The 26814-nt window shown below is 37.5% G+C and overlaps 1 protein-coding gene across 7 annotated transcripts in view; it reads left to right on the top strand.

Annotated features, from left to right (window-relative positions):
* LOC135221669 (uncharacterized) overlaps nucleotides 1–26814 on the top strand; it is a 488794-nt gene extending 461980 nt beyond the window's left edge. For all 7 annotated transcript variants that reach the window (XM_064259381.1, XM_064259378.1, XM_064259377.1 and 4 more), the window contains 3 exons: nucleotides 7375–7506; nucleotides 11670–11775; nucleotides 20265–26814. In XM_064259381.1, coding sequence (XP_064115451.1) covers nucleotides 7375–7506; nucleotides 11670–11775; nucleotides 20265–23205 — 3179 coding nt within the window. In that variant the 3' untranslated portion in view covers nucleotides 23206–26814. The remainder of the gene's footprint in view (nucleotides 1–7374; nucleotides 7507–11669; nucleotides 11776–20264) is intronic.

Raw genomic sequence — 26814 nt, 5'->3', positions numbered from 1 at the left:
TTTTAAATTCCTTATTCATGCTCCTATTCTCTCCCCTCCCCCATTAGCAAGTTCTTTCCCTTTCTTAGTATTCTCCTTTTGCACCATTCCCGCTCTTCATTATCCAGCAATGCCAGCCTTCTCTCCAGCTCCTCCTCCTATTCCAGGCTCCCTCCCCCACCAGCTACTCCCAGCTCTTCCATCTTCGAGTCTCTATCCTTCCTTATTTTTTCTCGTCTCAAGAGAATGAGCCTTTGCTTTTGATTGCAGTGTCAAGCGGAGGGGGTGTACTAATTCAGCCGGAAGCTCCTTTAGTTACGACGTCGTTAACTGTGCAATAACGACGCGATGGACAGCTTATTAGCAATGTCTTGGACATTCATACCCCCTTCCCCTCCTCCTCCTCCACCTCGTCCTCCTTCTCCCTTGCCCTTCGTTATCATCGCCCTCCTCTGCTTCCCTTCCCTTCCGCAGTTCTTGTTCCCCATCTCGTACCCTGCAGTCCTAGTTCTGCTAGATACCACAATGGGCTCTTCTGTCTCATTCGTCTAGTCTGTTACAATGTGCTAGATATGCTACAACATGATTAGAATGAAGGGAATGTCTGTGTTATTGTAGTAATGTGATGATGGATGAGGTTTTCGCGAGAGAGATGAATTTTCACCATTTTGCTTCAAACCCTGCCTCCTCCATCTACTTACGACCACTCGTCCTCTTCACTTCTGCTTTGACTGTTCACGGGAATGATCGTGGTGAAATTTCAAAGTACTTTTGCCTCATGGATGGTTTGCAGCAGATACTTGACATTGTCATTAAGTCCTGATTTTGTTCTTTCAAGACTTTGTCCATATTCAGAAAGGGGATTTCACAGAATTTGGGTGTGTTTATTGTGATCAAATAAATTATTTCTTCTATTAATTACCTTAACTGAGTGACGAAACGTGGATGCAGAAGTAAAAATAATCTTCTCAAGCTGAGCATTTTGTGATATCAGACAATCTAGTTTCTACTGCCATCTCAATTAAAATGAACAAGGCCTTGTTTCTTAAATGTGTTGGCAAACTTCCAAACTCTGTAATTATGCTTAATATTCATTCATTCTTAAGAAGACACATTATTATTTTGGAACTTGATTTTTTTATCATCTGTGAATCAGTTTGTCTGACTTTCAGTGTTCATGTCTGTCGAAAGTAAGAAAATAAAAGATAAACCAGCACAGCGCCTACCAAAGACTTTTTATGCCAATAATTTTAACTGTCAATGGCGACTTGGAAAAAAAAAACCAGAACTTAGCAAACAAATCCGGTCACAATGTTTCAGGTTCTGGATTGAAAACTAGAAATGAAGTCTTGAAGCACATAGTAACTGTAGTTGAAATACTGAAAGACGTTCAAAATTGCTTTATAAAAAGTTAAATGTTGATATCCCAACAGTAAGAGAACCCTCAAGTATTGCAACGCATTCCATAACTTCAATGTTAACTTGAATTATTTCACTTAATCCTGAAATTCTTCCAGGAGGTAAGTTCGGAATGCCAAACCTCAGCAAAAGTGCATGAATTTTGTTGCTGAAGCCCCAGTCAGTCCCTCTCGCAGTTTAAGCAGCCAGTGGTCTGCCATGTCAATGAGCTACCTACTCACTTCCAGGCATGAGCTTCTTCTCCCCGCTCTCCTCTCCCTTTACCTTGCACCATTGAGGTTCTTGGTCCTCACTAACTTCCAGAGCGAATTTGGGAAGGCAACGGCGATATCTTTGAGCCCCAAGGCGCCGGGGCACTCATTTGGAAAATCCCTTTCGGGCCTCAACCGGCGAATCATTAAGTTGTGTCTTGTTTTGAACTCTTCTTGTTAATGAATTGTAATTTGTTTCGCGAGCCGCACCCTTCGTGTATATGCTTGTATAGGTATGTATGGCCATTTATGACCAAGATGTCACAGGGGCTTGTCGAGGGCTGCTGAGATTCAGATGCAAGAACGCCTGTTTTGCTATAAAGAGCCAAGAACGCGTGCTCTCATTCTGATTGCCGGATGCTATTGTATAAGAAATTCCACGAACTCTCCCCTCCCTCACACACACACACACACACACACACACACACACACACACACCAACTAGGGTGCCCCCACCCCTTACCCTACCGGGTTGTACAAGGTTGGTCAAGACGTGTGTAGCACTTTGAAATGACTACTCTTATTTAGTATTCAGTAAAAGAACACATTCTGATATCTCTCTCTCTCTCTCTTGTAATTAAAAAAAATTATATTGCTCTTGATTTAAATTATTAGCACCAAGAAGCTATTGCCAGCAGTAGGATTTTTATGAAAAGGAAACGAAAAACTTTCAGCTTGGTGGGGTACTCTCTTCTGCAAATGCGACCAGCCACAAAAGATCCAACAGCTCTATTGTTACAAGATTTGCATAATGGCGTAACTCTCTCTCTCTCTCTCTCTCTCTCTCTCTCTCTCTCTCTCTCTCTCAAGTCTATACCTTGGTACGATTACGTTTGTCTTCTTTACATGACTGGCCTGTGACACTGCGTCTGGGAAATATGTGCCATTTTCCTTTGATTTTATTCCCAGATATCCGGTTTTTAATTTCACTTTCATCGAATTTCTCACCTCTTCAAAAGAGTACTTTTCTGTTGTCCTGTCTTATGTTGTAATGTAGTAAGTATGATGACGAATGTTGCGTGGACGCTGCACTCCGTAATACTACGTTAAACTATTTTTCATCAGTCATTGAGTGATTTGAGGTTATTGCTATCCATAGGAGAAAAAGACCTATTTTGTGAAAATAGCGTTTGTATTTTTCCCTAGTTATATGAACGTGAATTTAATGTGAATGAGTTATTCACTTATTATATATAGTATAGGATAGATATTATATATATATATATATATATATATATATATACATACATACATACATACATACATACGCACACACATACACGTATATATTATGAATCTGAATTCTGCAGGAGTATGTGTTTGTGTGTATATGTATATACGTATGCATACGTAATATTTTATCCGAAAAAATATGAAAATATGAGCTGCCTTTCCAATTTTTTTATAGAAATAATTACACTAAAAGACTTACAAAAAATATCAAAAATCTGTACATCTTTATTGTACCTGTTAGTGTTAGTTTTTTTCAAGCTTCACAGGAACTTTCCATCATTTGTTCCAAGACAATAACTCACAAATACTTACCTGCGCCTCAGTCTTTGCCAAACGGTGACTTTCTTGTAACATTCTTCTCGTCTGTTGGAGAAAATAGCTTGTTTTGCTAACAATGAAAAGCGGAAGTTTTTGTCATGATCCACCTTCTGATTACCAGGGCGAAAGTGTTGCTTTTATTGTAATGGAAGCAGTTTTGTGAGCTGCAGTACGTATATATATATAGTATATATATATATATATATATATATATATATATATATATATATATATATATATTATATATTATAATTACATGTACATTATATATATATGTGTGTGTGTTGTGTGGTGTGTGTGTGTGTGTGTGTGTGTGTGTCTTTATCAAAATGGTTTTAAGAGCCAAGATGAATTTAACGATGAGTAACACATCAGATGATATCCTCGATGAAAAATTAAATAATAAAGCATTGTAACGCTGACTGAGGCTTAATTCATCAGGATCATAATTAATTCAATAATTAGTCATTAAAAGGATTAGGGGTAACCGAAGGTCTTCGAGTCATATCTCATTGAAACCCACTTTTAATGATTTGGTTTTATGAAAACATACCAGGGATTATGTGGAGATATTTCCGTTTCTTAATAGCAATATAGAGGAGTTATAAAGTACTGGAAAAACAGCGATTCATCATATGAAAGTCACGCTTATATATCAAGTCCATGGCCCCTGTGGGCTAGTTCCATATGAATAAGGCTGATCTTCTGAATAATAATAGAAAAAATAACGATATATTTTCCTTTGTACCCAGAGTGATTTCAGTGCTGTTCACGTTTGCCTTTCTCTCTTTCTTTACACATATATGTACGCCATACGTGTGTGTCTGTATAAATGGCCTGGAACCAGCAATCTCATCCTAAAACACATGCTGAGAACTGGAAGCCAAACACAAGCACCCGCTCTTTGGAAAAGGGCGTTCGCTGATATATATATATATATATATATATATATATATATATATATATATATATATATATATATCACAGGAAAACAGCAGTCGTTCGAGATATATTCTCAAAGAAGCAAAGAAGCAAGGGAGACGTCTTCTGGTAATTCAAAGAGGCTTCATTAAGCGACGTTTCGGGGTCCAGCCCCATCATCACGGCTGTAAAAAGGATTAATACACATAAATATAATAAAAAGACTCATCCTAATAACTAACATACATTAAAAATTCATAGAAAACCTAGTACATTGCTAAGGAAATTACCATCTCAGTGAAAGGAAGAAGACGAGTGACCAGAAGAAGAAGGAAGGGTTCCAAGTAAACATAGTTTATGTCAGGTAAAGAGGGTAGCGGTAGTTTGATTGTTAATTTTGGAACTATTGTTTTTATGAAAGCGATTTATTTTCGTGTCCCAAATGCAGTTTGGGAAATTATGAATGGGGACTCACGTAGGCCTCTTAAAAGTCCGCATTGATTGCCACATGGGTGGTGAGTTATAGAACAGGTATCTGGTTGTCTTCACCAGAATTTTCGAACATTCGAGAACATTCAAAAAATGCAAATTCAAAATAGAATACAAACACTTTAAAATCATTACACGGGCTGCTTCTCCTCAAGAGCTTGCTGTCTTCGAATCGCTTTCCATAAAAACAATAGTTCCAAAATTAAACAATCAACTACCGCTACCCCTCTTTACCTGACATAACTATGTTTACTTGGAACCTTTCCTTCCTCTTCTGATCACTCGTCTTCTTCTTCACTTGAGATGGTAATTTCCTTAGCAATGTAGAAGGTTTTCTATGAATTTTAATGTATGTTAGTTATTATGGATGAGTCTTTTTATTATATGTTTGTGTAATTAACTCCTTTTTAAAGCCGTGATGATGGGGATGGACCCCGAAACGTTCCGCTTTAATAAAGTCTTTTAATTACCCGAAGACGTCTCCCTTGCTTCCTGAGAATATATATATATATATATATATATATATATAATATACTATATATATATATATATATATATAACAGTTGTAGCAAGAAAAAATCACCAAGTGCTTGAGAATATCATAAAATCCATGTAAGAAGGCGAGTGAAATACGGGACTTGGAACAAGTACTTTCATAGTATATTCTACATTTTCAAGTTCACACTAAGTAAAAACAGTTTACAGAGCTTTATAAATAAAATTATGTAGTGGTTTGCTGAATTACAGTTTATTGATTCAGGCATCATGTTCTCCAAACAGAAAGACAGGGAGAGAGGATAAAGAGATAATCCAGGCCGGAGGATAAAATTCATGGTCCACATGGCTTCAATGAACAGTTTCCAGAAGATTTCGTTTCTGATAGTCGTTGGGATAAGTCATCTATAATGTGCAAGGCCAACGACTATCAGAAAATAAATTTTCTAGAAACTTTTTTCATTGAAGCCAAGTGCACCAGGAATTTTGACCACTGTCCTGGATTATCTCTTGATCATCTCTCCCTGTCCTTTCTGTTTGGGGAACATCATGCCCGAATTAAGAAACTGTAACTCTGCCCACCACAACTTAATTTTGTATATAAAACTCTGTAAACTATGTATGTGTTTACTTATTGTGAACTTGAAAATGTAGAATATTCTACAAAAGTACTTGTTCCAAGTCCCGTTTTTCACCCGCTTTCTTAGATGGATCATTTATATATATATATATATATATATTATATTATATATATATTATATATATATTATATATTATATATATATATATATATATATATATAATATTATATATTTATATGAATATATATATATATATATATATATACATACATACTATACCATACATATATAATATATATATATATATATACTATATAATATAAGATATATATATAGAGAGAGAGAGAGAGAGAGGAGAGAGAGAGAGAGAGAGAGAGAGAGAGAGAGAGAGAGAGAGTCTGATCACATCACCGTGATTCATGTATACGGATTAAGTTACAAATGTCTTTAATATCTAATTATCTCTACCTCAGAATTGATATATTATCATATATGTTAACTGAAGGGAAATTTTTAATTTATAATAATTTAGTTGATAATAATTTCCTAGCTTCGCTCCCGGAAGCCAACGAAATTATAATCAACAAAATTACCCCTTCAGTTAACATATATTAATATATATTAATTCTGAGGTAGAACGAATCAGATATTAAAGGACATTTGTAGCTTAATGCGTGTATATATATTATATATATTATTATATATATACTTATATATATATATATATATGTATATATCTATATATATGTATATATATTGGTAATGTATGTATGTCTAACGTATACTACATATATGTAATTAATACATACATTATATATATAATAATATATATATATATATAATATATAAACATATAATTTAGCAATATATATTTAGAGCTTTGATTCCGTATCCTGAGATGAGTAGCGTAGAGAAATAGGAAAAAATACAACGCAATTGATGTGAATCGCCCGAAGAACATTTGGAATCAGTTTCCGATTCACTGGTCTTTGAGAGACGTTTCAACAGTGTGTGAATATTTGTATCCCTCGCTCTTGGGGTAATCTCTCTTATTCTCACATGACTATGCTTAGAGCTCTTGCTGTTCCTTTGAAGTGACAAGGACCTTTCTTGAAAACTTAATTATGAAATGTTACGCCATTTTACTTGCCGTAATGACATTGCGTATGTTCGGAGAATCAGATATCCATTAGTATGAATACGTATTTCAAGTATGAGAGTCTATATACATAGGAATATGTATTTCAAATATGAGAGTCCATAAATGCCGTGATATTATTTTTTAAAAATTTCCATAATAGTTGGTCAAACAAAACTGATTAAAGTAGAAGTGATCACTTTCAAACTATCAAGGACTCCAACTCAAAATCCGAGAATGTTCTCTCCATCAATTGGCGTTTTTACTTGATCTACGTTTGCGCGGGAGAACTTTCGCTGTTCATTTGATATCAAAATGATCATAAAATTCCATTCTAAAGACGCTCCAAAGACGTAAATCTCCTGGAGTATGATTTAGGTTCCTTCAGGTGTTTGCTTGAACTACAGAATTTCACTCTGCCCCTTTTCTCCGTCCATTCTATTTCCGTTCTCTGCATTTCAACCCTGGCCATTTCTAGCACTATTTCCTCCCAAGAATGCTTCATTTAGGATCTGCGTTTTCTCCTTAATGCCCATTTCTTTTCTCATAGGTCATGGCCCTACGTGGGAGGTGAGTGCCATCAGCGTGGGAGAAGCCGGATCCGATTGGACGAGCCTGGCCGGACTTTACGGCCGGTTAGCGGTGAGGGAAGCGAACCTGCTCATCAAAGATGTCCATAATGGTGAGTGAAGAGGCTGCTGAAAAAAGATATTCATTTATTTATTAAGTTATTAATGTGCAGTGGTTTTATACAGAAGTCGCTTGTATCACAGTTGAATAATGAGTATACACACATATAAATAGATATGGTAGTTTATTTCTACTAATTTCATGCTACTTATTTACAGTTTGTTTATGCACTTGTTTCTTATTTGAAGCACCGAAAGATAATAGGTATGATGTAGACAGAAGCAAACATTAGGATGTTTAGACAAGTCGTATGAAGTAAGCAGACATATCAGATAACGCGCCCGACCCACCCTGGAGCTTTAGAGTACTTCCCAGCTGTAAAGTCTGACCGAACCAAGGACTTTCGCAACAGGCGTTTGACTCGGCAGTCATTTGATGCTCGACGTCTGGCAGATTATCCATCGAAAGCATCCCCTTAACTTTCCTCATTGCTCTCCGACGGCGTTCTTTGTGTAATTGAGACACGTATGTGGGTGCCAATAAACATTTGGCTCTAAGAAATAGCTTTCCCATGGAAAGTACATTTATTATTTAGCCAAGACCTGTTCTATGAAATTTTTCGCTCCATGGGAGTAAAAATTTCCTTTGCAACGTCTTCTATGGAATTCCTTGTCCCATGGGAGTATTTCCATTTACTTAGTCAATTATGCTTCGATAATCTTTTCCCTACAAGGGGAACAATTGGTTACCTACCAAAGTGTTCTACGAAACCATTTTGCCCCATGGACAATTATAGCGCCACAAGGGAATGTTGTTACGATGTTACCTTTGCTGCTTGTCCATCTCGTAAATTTTATAACGAAACAAAATAGTTGGAGATGAAAGTTTGAAGAAAGATAGAGATTTGCTGTTTTAATCAGTAAAACGCCTCAAGATAGAACGCATTTTATTTCTGGAGAGATTGGTCTTGAATCTAAAAATGAAAAAGACTGAGGAAAGAGTAACACTAGATGAAGGAGGATTGTTAAGGTCGAAACTTTCAAATATTTAAAACAATGATATCGAGTTCAAGTTGTCTTGAGTTGGAGTTTAGTGAAGGACTAAAAATGTCATTTCGAAGACTGTGCAGGGCAAATTAAATAAATAAAGATTGCATACGAAGGGAAAGTTATGCATTAGTACGATCTGTACTGCGATACTGGCACGATTCGTGGTACAGGAAAGTAGCAATGTCTACAAGATTTTTTTTAATTCTAAGTCTAAAAGGTTTTAAAATAAATCTATAAAACTCTATCCTCAAATCGACAAAATGGAGAATATTTTCTTTCTGGGGGTCATAGCAGAAAATATTTATTAGGAGTCAGATGGCAATACAGACTCAGAATTGATGCCATAAGGGAAACTAAGGAAGTTAAATACTTAGATGAGATGATGATGATGGGAGATTGAGAGTAGGGCGCTGGAGATGAGTGAAGTTTTATAAAAGTGAAATCATAGGAAAGCTGAGAGACGGTGATGATAATGATGATATTGTGGACACTATAGCTGGCCATTTGAGCATGAATACCGACCGGACAGTTAACTTAGCTCAGTGCTGATATTCTGGCATACAGAGAGTATTACGAAAACTATTCATCGCAGTCAGGCCCGTTTACACGGGGATAGTGTACTGGCGTCAGCAAACTATTCCCGTGCAAAGGCAAAGTTAGTAAACTGTCCTGGAGAGTTTACTGTCCAGGATAGTGGCAAGTAGAGTAGAAATCCCGGCTACTTTACTGGCCACTATCCGGACACTTGAGCTACTGCCTACTGGCGCCATTAACTATGCCCGTGCAAAAGCAAACTTCCCCAGTTGTCACTTGCCTTCAGAAGGATCATCATGTTAGAGAAGTGGAATATCGAGGATATAATGAAATTTTTGGATAAATACGAGGAATTTGAATGTTTGGGGAACATTAGACATAAGATTACATGAATCATAATAAGTGGGATGTAGCTCTTCTAGAAATAAAAGATGCTTTGATTGAATTGGAAGTAAACATTCCTCATCGTGGTATCCTTCTTAGATATGGTAAGCTCTACTAGACGTAGCAGTTCCTCAAATTTCTGTTGGTTCATTCTCATATGCTTCTATATTCTGAAGGATCTTCGTTTCCTAATTCACGAACTAAAGTACCAGAGCCTCCTAATATATCCCTCCTTTGAATCCATTTTCTCGCCAAACAATTTGGGCTTCTTCCTTTTCTTTTTGATGAGCAACTGTACTTCTCCTGCGAGAATGACATAAGCAGCATCAATTGCTTCATCTATGTCAGAAGACATGTTGCTCGCTACTGGCGGCAACTTCTACCCAAAACACCGTCCTCGTGCAAACGCTTACTATCCTGGAAAGTTTACTTGCCGCTAGTTACTGGCGTCAGTGAACTATCCCTGTGTAAACTTGAGGATATTTTGCGTTCCATTCCAAAATTGTGTCTACGAACGCACAAAGAACAGGTCTCGAAGGCAGCAGCTCAGACACTCAGAGCTTGGCACAAGGAGGGCTCGCAAGCTGGACTGATTGACTGACTGACTGAATTTACGTCAGTCACTCGGTCCCATTTCCTAACACAGGAGCCGCATTACACGGCAAGCCTAGACCTAGATTATTGATGATTGATCGATAGAATCTTAATAACAGGTCATCATTTTTCAGCGCGAAAAGATTAAGAAACGAAATATCGTAACCTTAGTTTTCTGTCCATTATCAGTAGCATAGCCTGGAAAGGGAACTGGTTAGTTTATACATTTTAGGTATGAATTTACAAGCGGTCCAACTGAAAACATTTATATTCACCTAATTCTGTGAAGTAGCCATTGAAAACTACAGTAAATTACGTTGTTTTTTTCTGTTGGGTTTCCCACGAAACCATTCTTTGATTTTCGTCCTTCCCACACAGTAATTAACGTCATCTAATTTCTTGCTAATTTATTTTGGCAGTTTTATACAATCTCTTGTTTATGCAGTTACGTATACTGTACATTCGTGTTTGTTTACCTGTATATCACCCGTGTATTCATATTATTAATACATTCACTTATGATTATACTCCTGTTCCCAGTCATAACTGACATATAAATTTTAAAGTATACTTTGATAACAGCTGAAATCCTGACTGTCACTGCCACGTGTTCCTTTTTCGTTTTCTTTTTATCTCACCGGCTATCTTGATCCCTTTCCGCTGTCAGTATCCTGTCTGCTGCTGCACAAGGCTGAAACAGCAGCATCAGCAACGGCAGCTTAGCTTGAGAGAAGAGCATTAGGATTGAAATTCCAAAAGTGTGCAGGTGGAATAGCGAGAATGCGCAGAATTCAATTACTAAGTGGGGATAGCGAGAATGCGCAGAATTCAATTACTCTTGAGTAGTGGGCTGGTGGAGACATCGTGGGTGGGTGGGAAGGGAAGGAGTTGGGGGATGTTGTAGGCTGTGGATGAGATAGAGGAATGGAGGGTGGATATTTTCCACTTACCCTTTTTTTTCAGTTTTTATTAGTGACGAGTAATTAGTGTAGCAGTAAATGCAGACACTATGATTACAATGATTGTTTTGTGGACTGTAATTAAACAATATTCCCATGTGGACTTCAAGCTAAGAATTATTCCCTTTTGGACTTAATGTACGTGTGAATTATTCCCATGTGGACTTTTATGTAATAAAGATAGAAGATTCCATATATACCTAATGTGTGTACCTAAGATTCATATTTTCCATTTCGACTTATGCATGTGAACGAAAGTAAAGAGACGATAAATTTATATCATGTTAGACTTCATTCCCGCGGTGGAAGCTGCTTTTGAGAGAAGCAGAAATAGAAGTAGTAGATAAAGAAACAAAAGGTCACCCGCGTGAGTGAGAACAACTTGAAAACACAATTATTAGCTCGTGCCTCATAAAGCTGAAACTGGCATTCTTGAGTCCAGAATTTTAAGTCTTTACGTATCTCGTCGACTTACTATTTATTATAGTACCTCCAACTGTAAGCAAACTAAGGGGGAGGAGAAACTCCTTATTTTTTCTCTCTTCTACATATGTTTCCAGGCAGGACTTGAGGCAGTGAATAAACTTACAAGTATTTCATTAATATTCACTCCATTACTTTGAAACAATTTTTATGTGAATGGATCGTCCTGTAATAATATTGGTATCAGTATGACCTTCTCTATCGTCTTTCAGGAACGACGCGGGTAGAGTGGCCCCTGACCTCAGTCCAAAGAGTTTGTGTGGCGACTGGAGGCGAAGTTGAAGACGAAGGGAAGATCTTCATCATCCAGACGAGGCCGTAAGTCTAAGTGGAAAATGTCTTTTTCTGTTCCACAAGGCAGTATGTGTCGGTTCCCCTTTCCTTTTTGACTTCCTTTCATGTTTCACTTTTATAATTGGAACCTCAAAAGTTGATGGGAAGAGGCAATGCATGACTACCCTAGACAATTCTTGTATTTTATAATGTACTTACATTTTTATCGATGTACTTTTTAATTTGTTAATTCATTTTTTCTTTTTCCAATAACAAATCTCTTCTCTCTCTCTGCTTCCTGTTGCCTTCTGTTACTTCTTTCAAATGAACACCATATACTTTGGAAGCTGATAATAATAATAATAATAATAATGCTTTTTCATATTTTCTCTAATTTGACATAACGTAGCCATCTCTTCCTTCACTTCAAAGTGACTTCGCTTTTTCAAAATGATTTGCATTATATGAAGAAAATGAACAGTTAACGCCATTCTTTTCGTATCGTCTTTGGCCAGCTTGATGTGTTTTGTTCAGTTCGCTTAGGATATTTAGGGCAAACATACTTCTACCTCGTGTGTGTACATCCAAAGCAAGGAAAACATTATTGTTATGAAATGGACAAAGGTGGACAGAAACTGGAAGAACTAACCCAATTCCAGTTTGGTTCGACAAAAGTAAGTGCATTAAGGTTTTTTCTGCTTTGGAAGAGAACTGAATAAGCTCACCGAAAGGGAAGAGAAACCGGGGAAAAGGTGCACAGGTAGAAATGATAGTTATTTCCTTCAGAGGCTGATGGGGATTCACAGCTGAAAGAAATGAAACTCACTTTCACGATAGTCCGGTAAAACAACGCTTCGAAATCACATTTTCGGATACATTTAACCTGACGAAGGCAGGCCTGTCAAAAAGAACAGTGGAGTGAGATATTTCCTGAATTTTAAGACAGCGTCCATTAGAGCTCCGGGTAATCTCTTCTTAGTGGTGGTAAGTCCGTTAATAGTGAAATTCATTCTGCGTCAAAATAGCAACAGCAGCTTCAGAGCAAACTTCCAACAGAGCTTGTTTTTCATTCTTCATTGGCCCTCAAATATGACTCTCTCTCTCTCTCTCTCTCTCTCTCTCTCGCTTTTCTGGTACGATCTGAATATCGATGACGTATTCCGAGGACGTCCATTATGCGATATTCAGCTCAGTTTAACGGGGCCATGTTCTTGCATATCGATATGCGACCACAACTATGTTACTTGCATATTAATCGAGTTTTTCTCTCTCTCTCTCTCTCTCTCTCTCTCTCTCTCTCTCTCTCTCTCTCTCTCTCTCTCTCGATAAAGCAGATGGCCTTACATTTGACATCGTCTGTTATTAACCCTCTCTCATTTGAGAAAACCCGAACTAGTGGTTGTGAATTTCAGAGTAGATAGATTCTTGTATCTTATGTCTTCTGCAATTTTTGGAGGTAACGTTATCACTCAATTTACAGTGATTCTTGTTTACTTTTTATCCAAGAGCTGCTGATGCGTGAGGGCAGTACAACAACTGAACAAATCAGTTTCTTGCATCCTCATAAATTGGCGATGGCCGTCATCTCCGAAGACGGTTGATTAGTTTTCTCCCCTTCTCATAACGACAACCGATTAATTTTTCTATATATGTTCAAACATTTAAACAGTACGTATGCTTTCCATCTCCTTCGGCATATCAATAGCTCTCTCCTGTTTCTCATTGTCAGTCCTACCGGTTATTTTTTGCTCCTTCATCAGACCCACTGAAGTTCCTTCTCGTTTGGCAGGAACCCAATTCTCTTTTGCGACGATGTAAATTTTATAACCTTTAGCTTTCTTATTTCCTCAAAGTAATTGATCTCATTAAATTAATTTATTTTCTAAGGTAAATAATCTTCACTTCTCATCCTCTTGAGTTATGTATTGCATAATACTCAATCTTTTATCGAATTGGCTAATTTTGCGTTGGATTTTTTTCCACTTGGTAGCCATACCACATCTTATGTTCAGTAGACGTTTCTCTTCGCTATGTCCTTCCTCCTTTATCAAACCATTGCGGGGTTGCGCAGTGAGCAACAGCCCGTACTAGAAGAAGGCCAGTTTCATCTTAAACAACTACGTATACCAAACCATGTCCATCATTGCCATTCGTGGCTTTCCATCTTGAATTAATCTTATTGCGTTACGATACATTTTAACATTTCAGTCTGTCTGTTTTCACTGGAACTGAATGGTAGTAGCGTCTGTGAGTTTTGAGTAAAGAAAGATCATTGACAGCTATTATTATGAAGACAAGGCGATTCTAAGCGTGATCAAAGCCCCGTTCTTTTAGTACTTAAAATACAATAAAGCGACCGTGGCCCCATGAGGATGCTATCGTTGGATTTATCCGTCTTACGTAATACAAACATACCTCGTTCCAAAGGAGTTTCTTTTCATCCATACTTGTCTATATAGAGAAGACAGTGATGGCCTTTCATCCTAAGGACTAGTGTTTATGATTAGGTGGCAACTCTTCCGAAAGTCAACAACCAGCCATGCTGATAATATTGCTACTGCCGCCCTAATTCTATTACCTTCCGGGCCGCATATTTCCCAAGTCTGGAAGAGTTTAGGGACTGGGAAAATTAGGACCAATCAAAGCGCTTGGAGCTGATCCATGACGTCACAAGCCACGCCTTCTAGATACATTTGGTCTCATAGCCATTACTGCCTGCCACAATGCCGAGGAAAAACTTCCCCATTCCACAATTTACGGCTTGTATGACCTATTCATTTTAGTCAGATATATCTAAACATAATGCAACACGAATTCAACAAACAATATATTCTTCAAATGAGATACACCATGAAAAATATATTAAGCGTTATTGGCTTCTCCCTTTTGGTAATAGTGCTCAGTGCCTCTAAATTCCTGCTCACAAAGTCGATATTTACCGCATAAATAATATTTTCATCGCGAGTTGCTAAATTATATGCATGAAAATGCGTCTTTAATGCCATTTAGAAAGAGTTGCGATAACACATGGGATGACTCAAACAATAAGCAAGATGATAAAATTGATGTTATGGTAAAAATTATGGTATATGACCTGTAATTAGCACTACAGACAGGAGGCCAAGAACTTCGCGGCACTTCGACTCCCATCAAGAATCTTGGACTTTGAAAGTGACGATTTTAAAACCATGGAGCATGGAACGTTTTTCAGGCGTTACTGCCTGTTGTTTCAGGCTATAAAAAGGTATTATGTACAGAACTAAAATAATAATTCCCTTATGCTGAAAAGAGATGTGGAGGATACAGTTTTGATGACAAATTTATGCACCCCGTAGGGGGATAACACTGTCAGTACACCTCATTAGGTGCAATGTAGGCATTACTTACGGTTCTTGCAGCGTCCCTTGGCGCCCAGATGCAGCTACTTTCATTCATTTTATTATTACCTCCGTTCATATTCTCTTTCTTATTGTCTACCCTCCCCTAACAATTGCTTGCTTCATAGTGCAACTGCTTTGAGGTTTTCCTCTTGTAACACCTTTCAAACCTTTTACTGCCAATTTCCGTTTCAGCGCTGAATGGCCTTAGTTGCCCCAGTTCTTGGCATAATGCCAAGAATCTATATGTAAAAAAAAAAATTATGTATTTCATTTAAGGCATACATTTGGCCACTGAGTGTGAGCTTGGATGAAAATAGTAGTATACTCATATACTACCGTTATCCCTGGCTTTAATTAATACATGTGAATATTTGCATAAAATTTTCTGTTGAGAGTTGGATGAAAAGTGTCATCCATATTAATTTAAAGCATATCGCAGTTCTAATAAATTTACGCATCAATTCTGCTCTAGTTCAGCTTAGTAAAAAGTCTACTGTAACTCTGTAAATAGGTAGTATTCTGTACTCCTATAATTACTAAAAGTATTACATACTAATGAAATACTCATATTGGTTCTTTGCACACAATGAATGACAAGTACGAAAGGTTTGCTAAGAATAATTACGTAATCAGTGTTTTCTTTGTACACAATTAATTTTAAGTAAAAATCACGTAAGGGCTTGCTAAAAATATTTAATACTGAATTATATTATCACTTTTTATTTGTTTGTACAATGTATGAAAAGTAAAAATCAAAAGCAAAAAAAATGTTCAATAAAAACTTTTTATATATTTGTACAATGAATGACAAGGACCAATCAGGTAAGGACACCTGGAAGGTTTTATGAAAACGGAATCCACCCCAAAAAGGTAATTTTTTACTACAGCTTATCAAATACACATTAAAAAAACAACCGTATTCAGATTAGCTACTGTCAGGATGAGTTTGTCACATAACTATATTTGGTTACAGTAAGCTAACTTATATCACCAAAACAACAATACTGTAGGTTTCTTTAGGTTTTCCTTAAGGCACATTAGCTCTTGAAATAATTTTAATGAATGAAGCTTTGATACTGTGTCCCTGTAAATAGTAGGGACTATATCAGTCTGATTCCTGTTCATGGCCTAGTATATTGCTTTTATACAATGCCCAGTAATGTGCATTACTACGAAATAGCATATGTCCATAGAAATCCGTAATGTAAGCCTACTCCCTCTCTCTATTTTCCCCTAAAAACAGGTTAGATACCATCATTTTTACCATCTTGTATATTGTTTGATTCATCCTATGAGTTATCGCAACTCTTTATAAATGGCTTTAAACATGCATTTTCACGTATATAAATTAGAAATTCGCAATGTGAAAATATTATTTACCAAGAGGAGGGAGAAGCCAATAACACATAATATATTTCATGGTGTATCTCATTTGAAGAATATGTTGTTGTTAATTAGTGTTGCATTAATGTTTAGCTATACCTGACTAAAATGTGTAGTCATACAAGCCGTAAACTGTGAAATTGAGAAGAAAGTTTTTCTTCGGCATTGTGGCTGGCAGTAATGGCTAAGAGACCAAGTATAGCTAAAAGGCGTGGCTTGTGACGTCATGGAACAGCTCCACGTGCTTTGATTGGTCCTAATTTTCCCCATCCCTAAACTCTTCCAGACTTGGGAAATATGCTTCCGGGCCGCACATTTCCCAAGTCTGGAAGAGTATAAGGATGGGGAAAATCAGGACCAATCAAAGCGTCTGGAGCTGATCCATGACGTCACAAGCCACGCCTTTTAGCTCCCTCCTCAGTCCTATATCCATTACACTGCCGCCAGTCACGATGCCGAAGAAATACTTTCTTCTCGATTTCAGTTTACGGCTTGTATGACATATACATTGTAGTCAGATATATCTAAACATAATGCAACACTAATTTAACAACAATATATTCTTCAAATAAGATACATCGCGAAAGATATTATGCGTTATTGGCTTCTCCCTCTTCATAAATAATATTTTCACATCGCAAATTTCTAAATTATATACTTGAAAATACATGTTTAAAGCCATTTATAAAGATTTGCGATAACTCACGGGATGAATCAAACAATATACAAGATGGTAAACATGATGGTATCTGACCTGTTTGTAAGGGAAAATAGCGAGAGGGAATAGGCTTACACTACGGATTTCTATTGACATATGCTATTTCGTTGTAATGCACACTGGGAATTGTATAAAAGCAATATACTGATCATTACTCGGTCATGAACAGGAATTAGACTGATATAGTCTCTACTATTTACAGGGACACAGTTTCAGCTTCATTCATTAAGTTATTTCAAGAGCTACTGTGCCCTTAAGGAAACCTAAGGAAACCTACGGTATTGTTGTTTTGGTGATCTATGTTAGCCTAATGTAACCAAATATAGTTACGTGACAAACTCATCCTGTCAGTAGCTAATCTGAATACGGTTGTTTTTCAAGGTGTACTTGATAAGCTGTAGTAAAAAAAAAAAAAATGCCTTTTTGAGGTGGATTCCGTTTTCATAAAACCTTCCCGATGTCCTTTCCTGATTGGTCCTTGTCATTCATTGTGTACGAATATATAAAAAGTTTTATTAGAAATTTTTTGCTTTTGATTTTTACTTTTCATACATTGTGTACAAACAAATCAAAAGTGATAATATAATTCAGTATTGAACAATTTCAGCAAGCCATCGCGTGATTTTTGCCTAAAATTCATTGTGTACAAAGAAAACAGTGATTATTTAATTTATTTGATATTCTTAGCGAACCTTTCATACCTGTCATTCATTGTGTGCAAAGAATCAAAAAGTAATATTTTTAGCAATTATAGGAGTACAGAATACTACCAATTTACGGAGTTACAGTAGACTTTTTGCTAAGCTGAACTAGAGCAGAATTGATGCGTAAATTTAAAGTAAATATGGATGACACTTATTATCCAACTCTCTCTCAACAGAATTTATGAAAATATTCAACATGTATTAACTAAAGCTAGGGATAACGGTAGTATAATAGTATACTACTATTTTCATACTCAATGGCCAAATGTATGCCTTAAATCAAGTGCATAATTTTTTTTTACCTATAGATATTTAGCATTATGCCAAGCACTGGGGCAACTGAGGCCATTCAGCGCTGAAACGGAAATTGACAGTAAAAGGTTTGAAAGGTGTTATAGGAGGAAAACCTCAAAGCAGTTGCACTATGAAGCAATTGATAGGGGAGGGTGGACAATAAGAAGGAAGAAAGAGAATATGAACAGAGGTAACAGTAAAATGAATGAAAGTACTTGCAGCTAGACGCCGAAGGGACGCTGCAATAACCTTAAGTAATGCCTACATTGCACCGTATGAGGTGTAATGACGGCTCTATCCCCCTACAGGGTGAATAAATTTGTCATCAAAACTGTATCCTCCACATTTCTTTGAAGCATAAGGCAATTATTATTTTAGTTCTGTACATAATACCGTTTTATAACCTGACACAACAGGCAGTAACGAATGAAAACCGTTCCATGCTCCATGCTTTTAAAATCGTCACCTTCAAAGTGCCGCGAAGTTCTTGGCCTCCTGACTGTAGTCTGTAGTGCTAATTACAAGTCATATACCATCATTTTTACCATACCATCAATTTTATCATCCTGTATATTTTTTAATCATCCCATGTGTTATCGGAACTCTTTCTATATAGCATTAAACGCACATTTTCAAGTATATAATTTAGTAACTCGCAATGAAAATATTATTGTAAATATCGACTTTGTGAGCAGGAATTAAGATGCACTGAGCACTATTACCAAGAGGGAGAAATATTTCACGGTGTATCTCATTTGAAGAATATATTGTTTATTCAATTAGTGTTGCATTATGTTTATATATCTCAGACTAAAATATATACGTCATACAAACCGTAAATTGTGAAATGGGGAAGTTTTTCTTTGGCATTGTGACTAGCAGTAATGTCTATGAGACCGAGTGTAGCTAAAAGGCGTGGCTTGTGACGTCATGGTCAGCTCCACGTGCTTTGATTGGTCCTAATTTTCCCCATCCCTAAACTCTTCCAGACTTGGGAAATATGCTTCCGGGCCTCATTATGATCCATTGCCGCTTTCCTTAAACTGATAAGGTTTGTTACGAATTCCATCAGCAGATTCCTTAACATTCGCGCAACCCTCCTCCTTTAATTGTGTTTGGGACCAACATGAGTGTATAAGCTCTTTCGTAGAGACAAACTTTAACGTTATTCTCAATGGCTGGTCTCCAACTTAGCTCACGATGAAAACAAAGAGGTTGTAATATCCATTCTTGATCCTTTCAAGTTAACAAATAGACCACAATGTCTCCCGCCTCTTTTGTCGGTTCTTGTTTACATCTTGCTTTTCAAGTCCAAGTGCTTGTTCGTCTGTTACTTTACCATGTGAACTCTCATTACTTCGTTGCTTCCATAATTGCTTTCTCTCGTTTCTAACGCACTTCTGCTATTGCTCGAGAAAATTATAGTTTTAAACTTTATTTGTCAATCTTAACGGGAGCATGAACCTCTCTCTCTCTCTCTCTCTCTCTCTCTCTCTCTCTTATTTGGATGTTTTCGTCTATATACAGCTACTGTCCTCATAAAGTAATCGTAGTCTGATGTATTCAAACTAGCCGTTTCATACTTTTTGTTTTTTGAATATAAGCTTGAAGATGACCTTCTTTTGTGTTGCCTGACTGAAACTTATGACCTTTTTTAAGTTCTAGAAGTTATGATTGCCATATTTACCTATACTTTTCACGGAAGCCGGATATTTCATGGACAGCTCTAGTACTCATGTTCTTGCTAGATCAGAAATTTAAACTATGTATTTGTATATTGATATTCGTGTAAATATGTTTTAATGGTATATACTATTTAAGCGCTATTGTTACAAATTAATTTTTAAATAAATTTGTGTACTGTTGCTTTTAGAATATGAGGTATACTAAATTTTTTCGTAGAATTAAGTCAGTTTCAGATATTGCTGCAAATTTTAATAATATTCTTAGAAAATCATTTATAATATAGATTGCATATGAAAGTAAACGTTTTAGAAAAATATAAAGACAATTTTTCCAAGCTGCATTTACAAATGACACATTTTGTCTTTGCAGGTGTCATCCATGTGGTGAGGCGTATTTGTATTTCTTTTCGCCTGAGCTTAGTGAATTACTCGAAGGACTACATGAGGCAGTGTCGGAACTCATCTCAGCATCTGCAGCAGACGACATCTCGTTGATTAGTGACCTCTCTGAGCTATCAGGGGCCCTCAGTTCCGTTGTAGTTCTTCCGCAGCGACTGCCAGATCCACCAAAAATGAGGAAGTCTACCTCAGTCATTGATTTAGCCCAAATTCATGAGTTGCAACCCCTGTGCAATGTGCACACACCAGCCCGCTTGAGCAGCAGCCAGTGTAATCTTGCTGAAGAAATTCGAGGGGAGCCTCCTCTGCCAGGACGACTCCTTGGGCATTCTCGTCGACGCTCCATGAGTGAAACTAACCTGGCCAAGCTTTGCTTGGATGAAACTGATGAGGAACTGGAATCGAGAGATGATGATCTGGAAGATGCAGACCTACGTCAAACAGACTTGCCTAAAGATCGGACATCATCATCGGGATCCTACAACTCCTATCGCTCTACTGATTCTGGAGTGAGACTGTCAGCCTCACCTTCTACTCATTGTGAAGGAGGTCGATATATGTCCGAGAACACTACTCGTCGTTTTGTAACTAAATCTGATTCCTTAGACTCAGGAGTAAGAGCGTGCCTCAAAGAAGGTGATACTACCATTGAAGGTGATGAAGGGAAAAAGGTTGACACAACAACCACAGAAAACAAGCAAGAGCCTGCTGTTCGTAGGGGTATGAGTGCTCTTGAAGAGGAACCTGATGTGGATACTAAAGTTGGTGCCTGGTGCCTTCAGAGTGCAAGGGCAAGAAAGTCGTTTTTCACTAAAAATTTAAGTGTCAGTTGCTCTCACCCAAAAGATAGGAAGACTCGTACATTAAATAGGACCATGTCAGAATCTTACAAGGAAGTTGCAGACAAACATGATGAATATCGCAGGAAGTCAGAACTTCCCGGTATGGCAACTGTTGGTAAGACTTGCACTGTATATGAAGAAATTGTTGATGTTTTGAAACCTTTAAGTGCAGCAAATCAGCAATCAAAAGAACATGATTACGAGGAACTAGACAAGTGTCGTCGAGACATAAAGAGAAGCTATAGCTTCCAAGAGAAAAGCAAGCCTCCCCCTCTCCCTCCAAGGCGACCAAAGTCATTTTCCCCAGATCCATGGGCAGAAGAAGCTTTAAGTAAGTCAGGGGCTTTAAGGAAAATTTTTGGCCTTTCTTTCCACAGTAAATCCCACTCAACAGAAAGTATGCTTGATGTAGAGAGGACAGGGTTTGATGACATTACAAACTTAGGTAGCGATGACGTAGCAATGGTCCAAGCTTTAGGTACTCTACCAAGAGTTAAAAAGAAAGCATTTGGCTATGAGCGGCAGTCGAGTAGATCTGCATCTCCTAAAATGTCCCCAAAGCAAAAAGCAAGATCTTTGCTTGGCGTTTCTCCGAGTAGGTCTCCCATGATCCCTAGACCAAAGAACCTATTCCTCTTCAAAGGTTCTGGTAAAGATGATCTTCATACATCCCCGAACACAAAACCATCATTTAGACTGCACCGACAGTTCTCATTACAGGCACAGAGAACCCCAAGTACTGATAGCTCACTTGCTGATATATCAACACCAGAAACTCCTCAGCAGCAGCAACAACAACAGCAACAAGGATGTGGCCACCGTCAGTACTGGAGACCTGGTGTTGCAGCAGCGCAGCAGGAGGGACAAGGGACTGGTGATGATGCAAAAGAATCTTATCCATTCCTTAAATCTCCAAAACTGATGACAAAAACTTTTAGCTTTTTGAAGAAATTCCCTAAAGAAAAATCTAGTTCTCTAGAAAGAAAGCGGAAATCTGGAATTAATTTTGTACCTCCTCAAGATCTAGCAGCAAAATTTCCTAACAGTTATTCTATGGATAGCTTTGCGGTTGAAAAAGGATCGCAAAGTTGTGGTACACCAGTAAGAGACACAGATAACGACTGGGGAGATGCAGATGTGGTTCCTGGAGTTCGTCTTCGCTCTATGTCTTACCTGCCACCAGCTTCCCCTGCAATTAGAATACCATACCACTCTCACCATGATTCTACCTCAACTACCCCAGCAGGTACACCAACTGGGCATTCGTTTAGTCCTTTAAGAAAAATGAGCTCTCCTCAGCCTCCTACAGAATCTCATTCATGGCGAGATGAAGGTGGCTGTTGGAAAGAGTGTGAGGCTAGATTAATGCCATCAGGGTTACCACCGCCCCCTCCACGTGAGCCTCCACCACCACCAGCACCTCATGAACCCCATTATGCCAATTTGCCACACCATAGCCATGATCCAGATTATATGTCCATGGAAGAGGTACGAGGAGCCTTCAGACGCATATCTACTACATCTGTTGGAGAGAGCAGGAGAGACAGTGGAGGCTACCTGTCAATGGGAGAAATTAGATCATTCCAGAGACCCTGTGAAACAACAGAATGCCCTGGCTGTAATAGACACACACCCAATGTTTCCCACCATGATTGCCAACCAGAGCAAGACACAATGGCAGAGGATCATGAATACATGACAATGGATGATATTCAGAATGTCCTGCACACAGAATTTCCTGGTATTTGCTCATCGGCAGAAGAGAAGGAAGTTCACAAACGTTGTGGATTCAAAAGTGCTCCTGGCAGTCGGAAGACATCCTATTGTGAGGGCTCTGACTACCTTACGCCCCAAGAGGTGGGGCGAATGATCCGACGGGAAATCCAGGCAATACAGAGAGGCAGGGAAGTTCCAGCAGAGCCTCCTCACCACTTCCATTCTCATCAAAATCCTTACGAATCTCACCACCAGCATGAGGTTCACCACCACCAACATGATTCTCACCACATTTCGCAGGAGCCAAACCTTCATCCGCATGATCCACAACACCAGCAGTATCATCACCATTAACAGTGAAAACTTTCCTAAACAAAAACCTCTCCTCCTACTGAAGCTAACTTTCAAGTGGCTCATCCTGCACAAAGAAACCTCTGGAATATCAATTCTTTGGCCTTAGGACTACAATGCTCATGGATATGCATTATATGCTTCTTATTTTTACTTGAACAAACATTACCCTTGAAACTCATCAATGCACCACTATGAATAAGTATTTGTGTGCTTTGTAACCCATGTATGAATCTACGGAAAACTGTACAGAGGTAGTAGCATGAACGAGGTATTAGATAGTTGTTGTTTTCTAAAGAAAAACCTGTAATATGAGTCTCTGAAGGCAAAGCATTCTTGTTTGACTTCATAGATATGGTGCCAACATTCTCTTGTACCAAGACATGTTAGCTGTGTCCAAAAGCTCAAGTAGAGGTTATTGTTTAGCACACCGTACCAAAATGGCATTTATTTGGGAAAAATAATATATACATATATATGTTGAAATCATCTGTTTGGTGTTCCCAAAGGCCCGTGAAATCATTTCCTAAATGAATATACATGTCATGTATTCACTGGTACTCTCCTTAGTCACCTACTCTGCATAATGCACGTAGGCATATGTCATAATTTTTCATATCTCTTGGTATGTTTTGGTGGATTTACATTTTGAGTATAGAATAGCTTTGTAAATTTACGTGACACAACGACCGTAGGATTTTAATATATGGCTTTTGAAATGTTTGTCTTAGCTTTCTCATCCTTCCCATATCATTTGGACTGGTGCAGTTTTCCATCGACTCATACATCTTTATGACCTTACTCACCCACAAAACCGCCGCCTCCCTTCCAAATCCTACAGAACCACATTCATTATGTCTGACAAGGGACCAGAGATCGAGAGAGCTATTTAATCTCCCTTTTTTGTCAGTTTGTTAAAATGGTTTATTTATTTGTTATCACCGCAGCAAATACTATAATGTTTGAAAATAATTTTTAGTGACTGAATTTAAAAAACACACACTGGTGATAAGGCTGTTGTTCATAATCAACCTTCTAATAATAAGACCAAGATATTATTTTTTTGACACAAGCTAACGGTGCTTGATTTTACATGGAATAATATATCGCTTGTGGAAAGAAGAGCAGTGTTTTCTTGTGTATAAATTATAAATTGAAATATAATTTCATTATGGACGTTATAATTTCAGTGGTGAATACAAGGAAATTAAACGTCTCCGTTTCCTTAAAGGTATTTCGTAAGTACTTTGTTCATGGAATTAATCACTTTCCTTTATAATTCAATACTCCTCGATCAACATACTCATGTTAAGATCGATTAGTTTATTTCAAAGTGACCATGTTCATTTAACTATTACTATACTAGATCATTTGCACTCTTGCATCATTGGTTGTTAGCAAAAGCCTTGAGCATCCTGTACCTCAATATATCAGTTGATCTGACAGAAAAAAAAACTATGTAACAAAGACGAAACGGTTTTCTTTTCATATTGTGGTAATGAAACCAGAATATTTTTAGGTCATTGGGCTTATGCAGAAAATATATGAGTGGTTGATGTTCAGATGTCCCCTTCATTCAGATTTCATGCTGAAACAAGGGCTTTGTTTGTACACAAGCAGAGTCATTCAGATCCGCAGACATCCACTACTTTACGCATTAGGCAGCTGTTGCAGTAGTATGTGAGTGAGCACTAATGATTATGATCATAAATATTTTTATTGTTATTGTTCCATGTCAAAGCTGCCTGCAGTTTGTAAGTGTTGGCAGCTAACGAACCATTTTCTGTACTACATGTGCGACCTTATGCACTCCAAGGACCACCAGCTGTGTTCTTGGATAGAGCTTGGGTATACCTCTAGAAATGGTCATCAATTGTGGAGAATTAGACATAAGATCATTCAACAAATTTCTGAGGAAAAATTCTTACTACTTGTGTACTCTTCCAAATAATGACACCTTGCACTGTAGAACTGTCCAAAGAAATTCGTGTAACGCTTAATCTAAAGTATTCACCGGAGCATTTTCATGAACCTGTCAAGCATTGTGAACGTTCTTGTGTTTCAAAATATTTGTTTTTAACTTGTGCTCATGTCTTGGAAGAATAATTTCAAAGGAAATTCTTTTTGGAACTGATTTGCTGAAGAATGATTTCTAAGGGACTGCCTTTACTTTCCTGTGACGGGAAGGCCAACTTGAGAGATTCTTGGAGAACATTCTATTTTCAGAAATGTGTCCTTTGATAGTTTAGACATAGTAAAACCGTTTTGTGTTGTAGCATATTTTCCATGGGCAATTCAGTTATCCCTGCACAGTCTCCAGTGAAGGTGTAATTAAGCTGAAACATTAAAGAACTGTTTCCAGGGGAAATTTTCCAAAATATTTTTGCAATTTTATAACACTTGAGACTTTCTGGCCTTTCTTTGATTTTGCCAAATGTATATCCTGGGTTGACCATACAATGCTGAAAGATTTGGATGTTGCCATTGCCCTTCTCCCTCTCCTTGAAAGATTCTGATAAGCCTTGCTCACTTTGCAGAGTGCAATTTTTCGTAATTATATGTTCAACTGTGACACAATAATAGATTTCATCATATTTTGGAATTAGAAATTCATTTTAAAAGTGTTAGTCATTCTGTCTGTGGTTTTAAATGTTTATGTATGAGGTCTCACCTAAATGGCCATTAGGCTATGAGGGTTTTTTCTACAATTTTTGCATCTTAACAAAACCTTATTTTACTTGTATCGGTGTAACAATGGAAGTGAACTAGACTTTTGAAGAGAGCCATCAGCTCTGGCAAAGAGGAACGTTGAAAAGTGACACATAAGGAGTTCTCCTTCGTATGGATCATTTGCAGAATACTGATCGCCTAGACTGACTGACTGTCAAAGATACCAGTCAATATGCAAATCATCAGAAGACTTTGAAGTGTAGCATTGCATGAGAGGGCCTGTGACAGTACCTACCTTTGGTATTCATTCTTCATGTCTTGCCTTTATTGCAACCAATAAGACTGCCATAATTACTAAGGATAAAGTAACTAGGTAGATTACTCGCCCATCTACTTGTTTTGTTTCATAACGAAGAACCCAGACTGCCGTCAGAAGAGTCCAAAGTGCTAACTTATTCTGTGTGACAGAATTAATGGAATGGGATGCGTAAGCGATCACCAGAAATGTGTTTGGATTGACATTTCATGGAAAATCCTGCCATATGCATATACTTTGACACTGAATTTTCCCCCACCCTCCTTTTCTATATGAAAATGTTATATGAATATATAAATATATATACAGTAAATATATTATATTAATGTCAAAAAAGCATTACACTTGGCCTTTGGTATTCGATGAAGCACGCTATGAGTCGGCGATTGAGTGTCATAATGAGTTTCCGAGAAATGAGGTAATTTTGTGGCAAATCGGGAAACCAAAATGAGGTTTGATTATGTTTATGATATTCTTTCAGTGTGCCAAAAGTCTACTTATTATATTATTCTGTTTTTTTTTTTCTTTAAAGAATATTAGAAGGATAACTGGTTATGTGTAAGTACAATGTGTGGCATATTCATTTTATGAACAAGTAAATTATGTCAGTAAAGATTTATCATATA

This window comes from Macrobrachium nipponense, chromosome 3 (genome assembly GCF_015104395.2).
Source record: "Macrobrachium nipponense isolate FS-2020 chromosome 3, ASM1510439v2, whole genome shotgun sequence".
NCBI classification, from domain to species: domain Eukaryota; kingdom Metazoa; phylum Arthropoda; class Malacostraca; order Decapoda; family Palaemonidae; genus Macrobrachium; species Macrobrachium nipponense.
The sequence above is the reverse complement of the archived record's forward strand: the minus strand, read 5'-3'. Positions and strand labels throughout refer to the sequence as shown.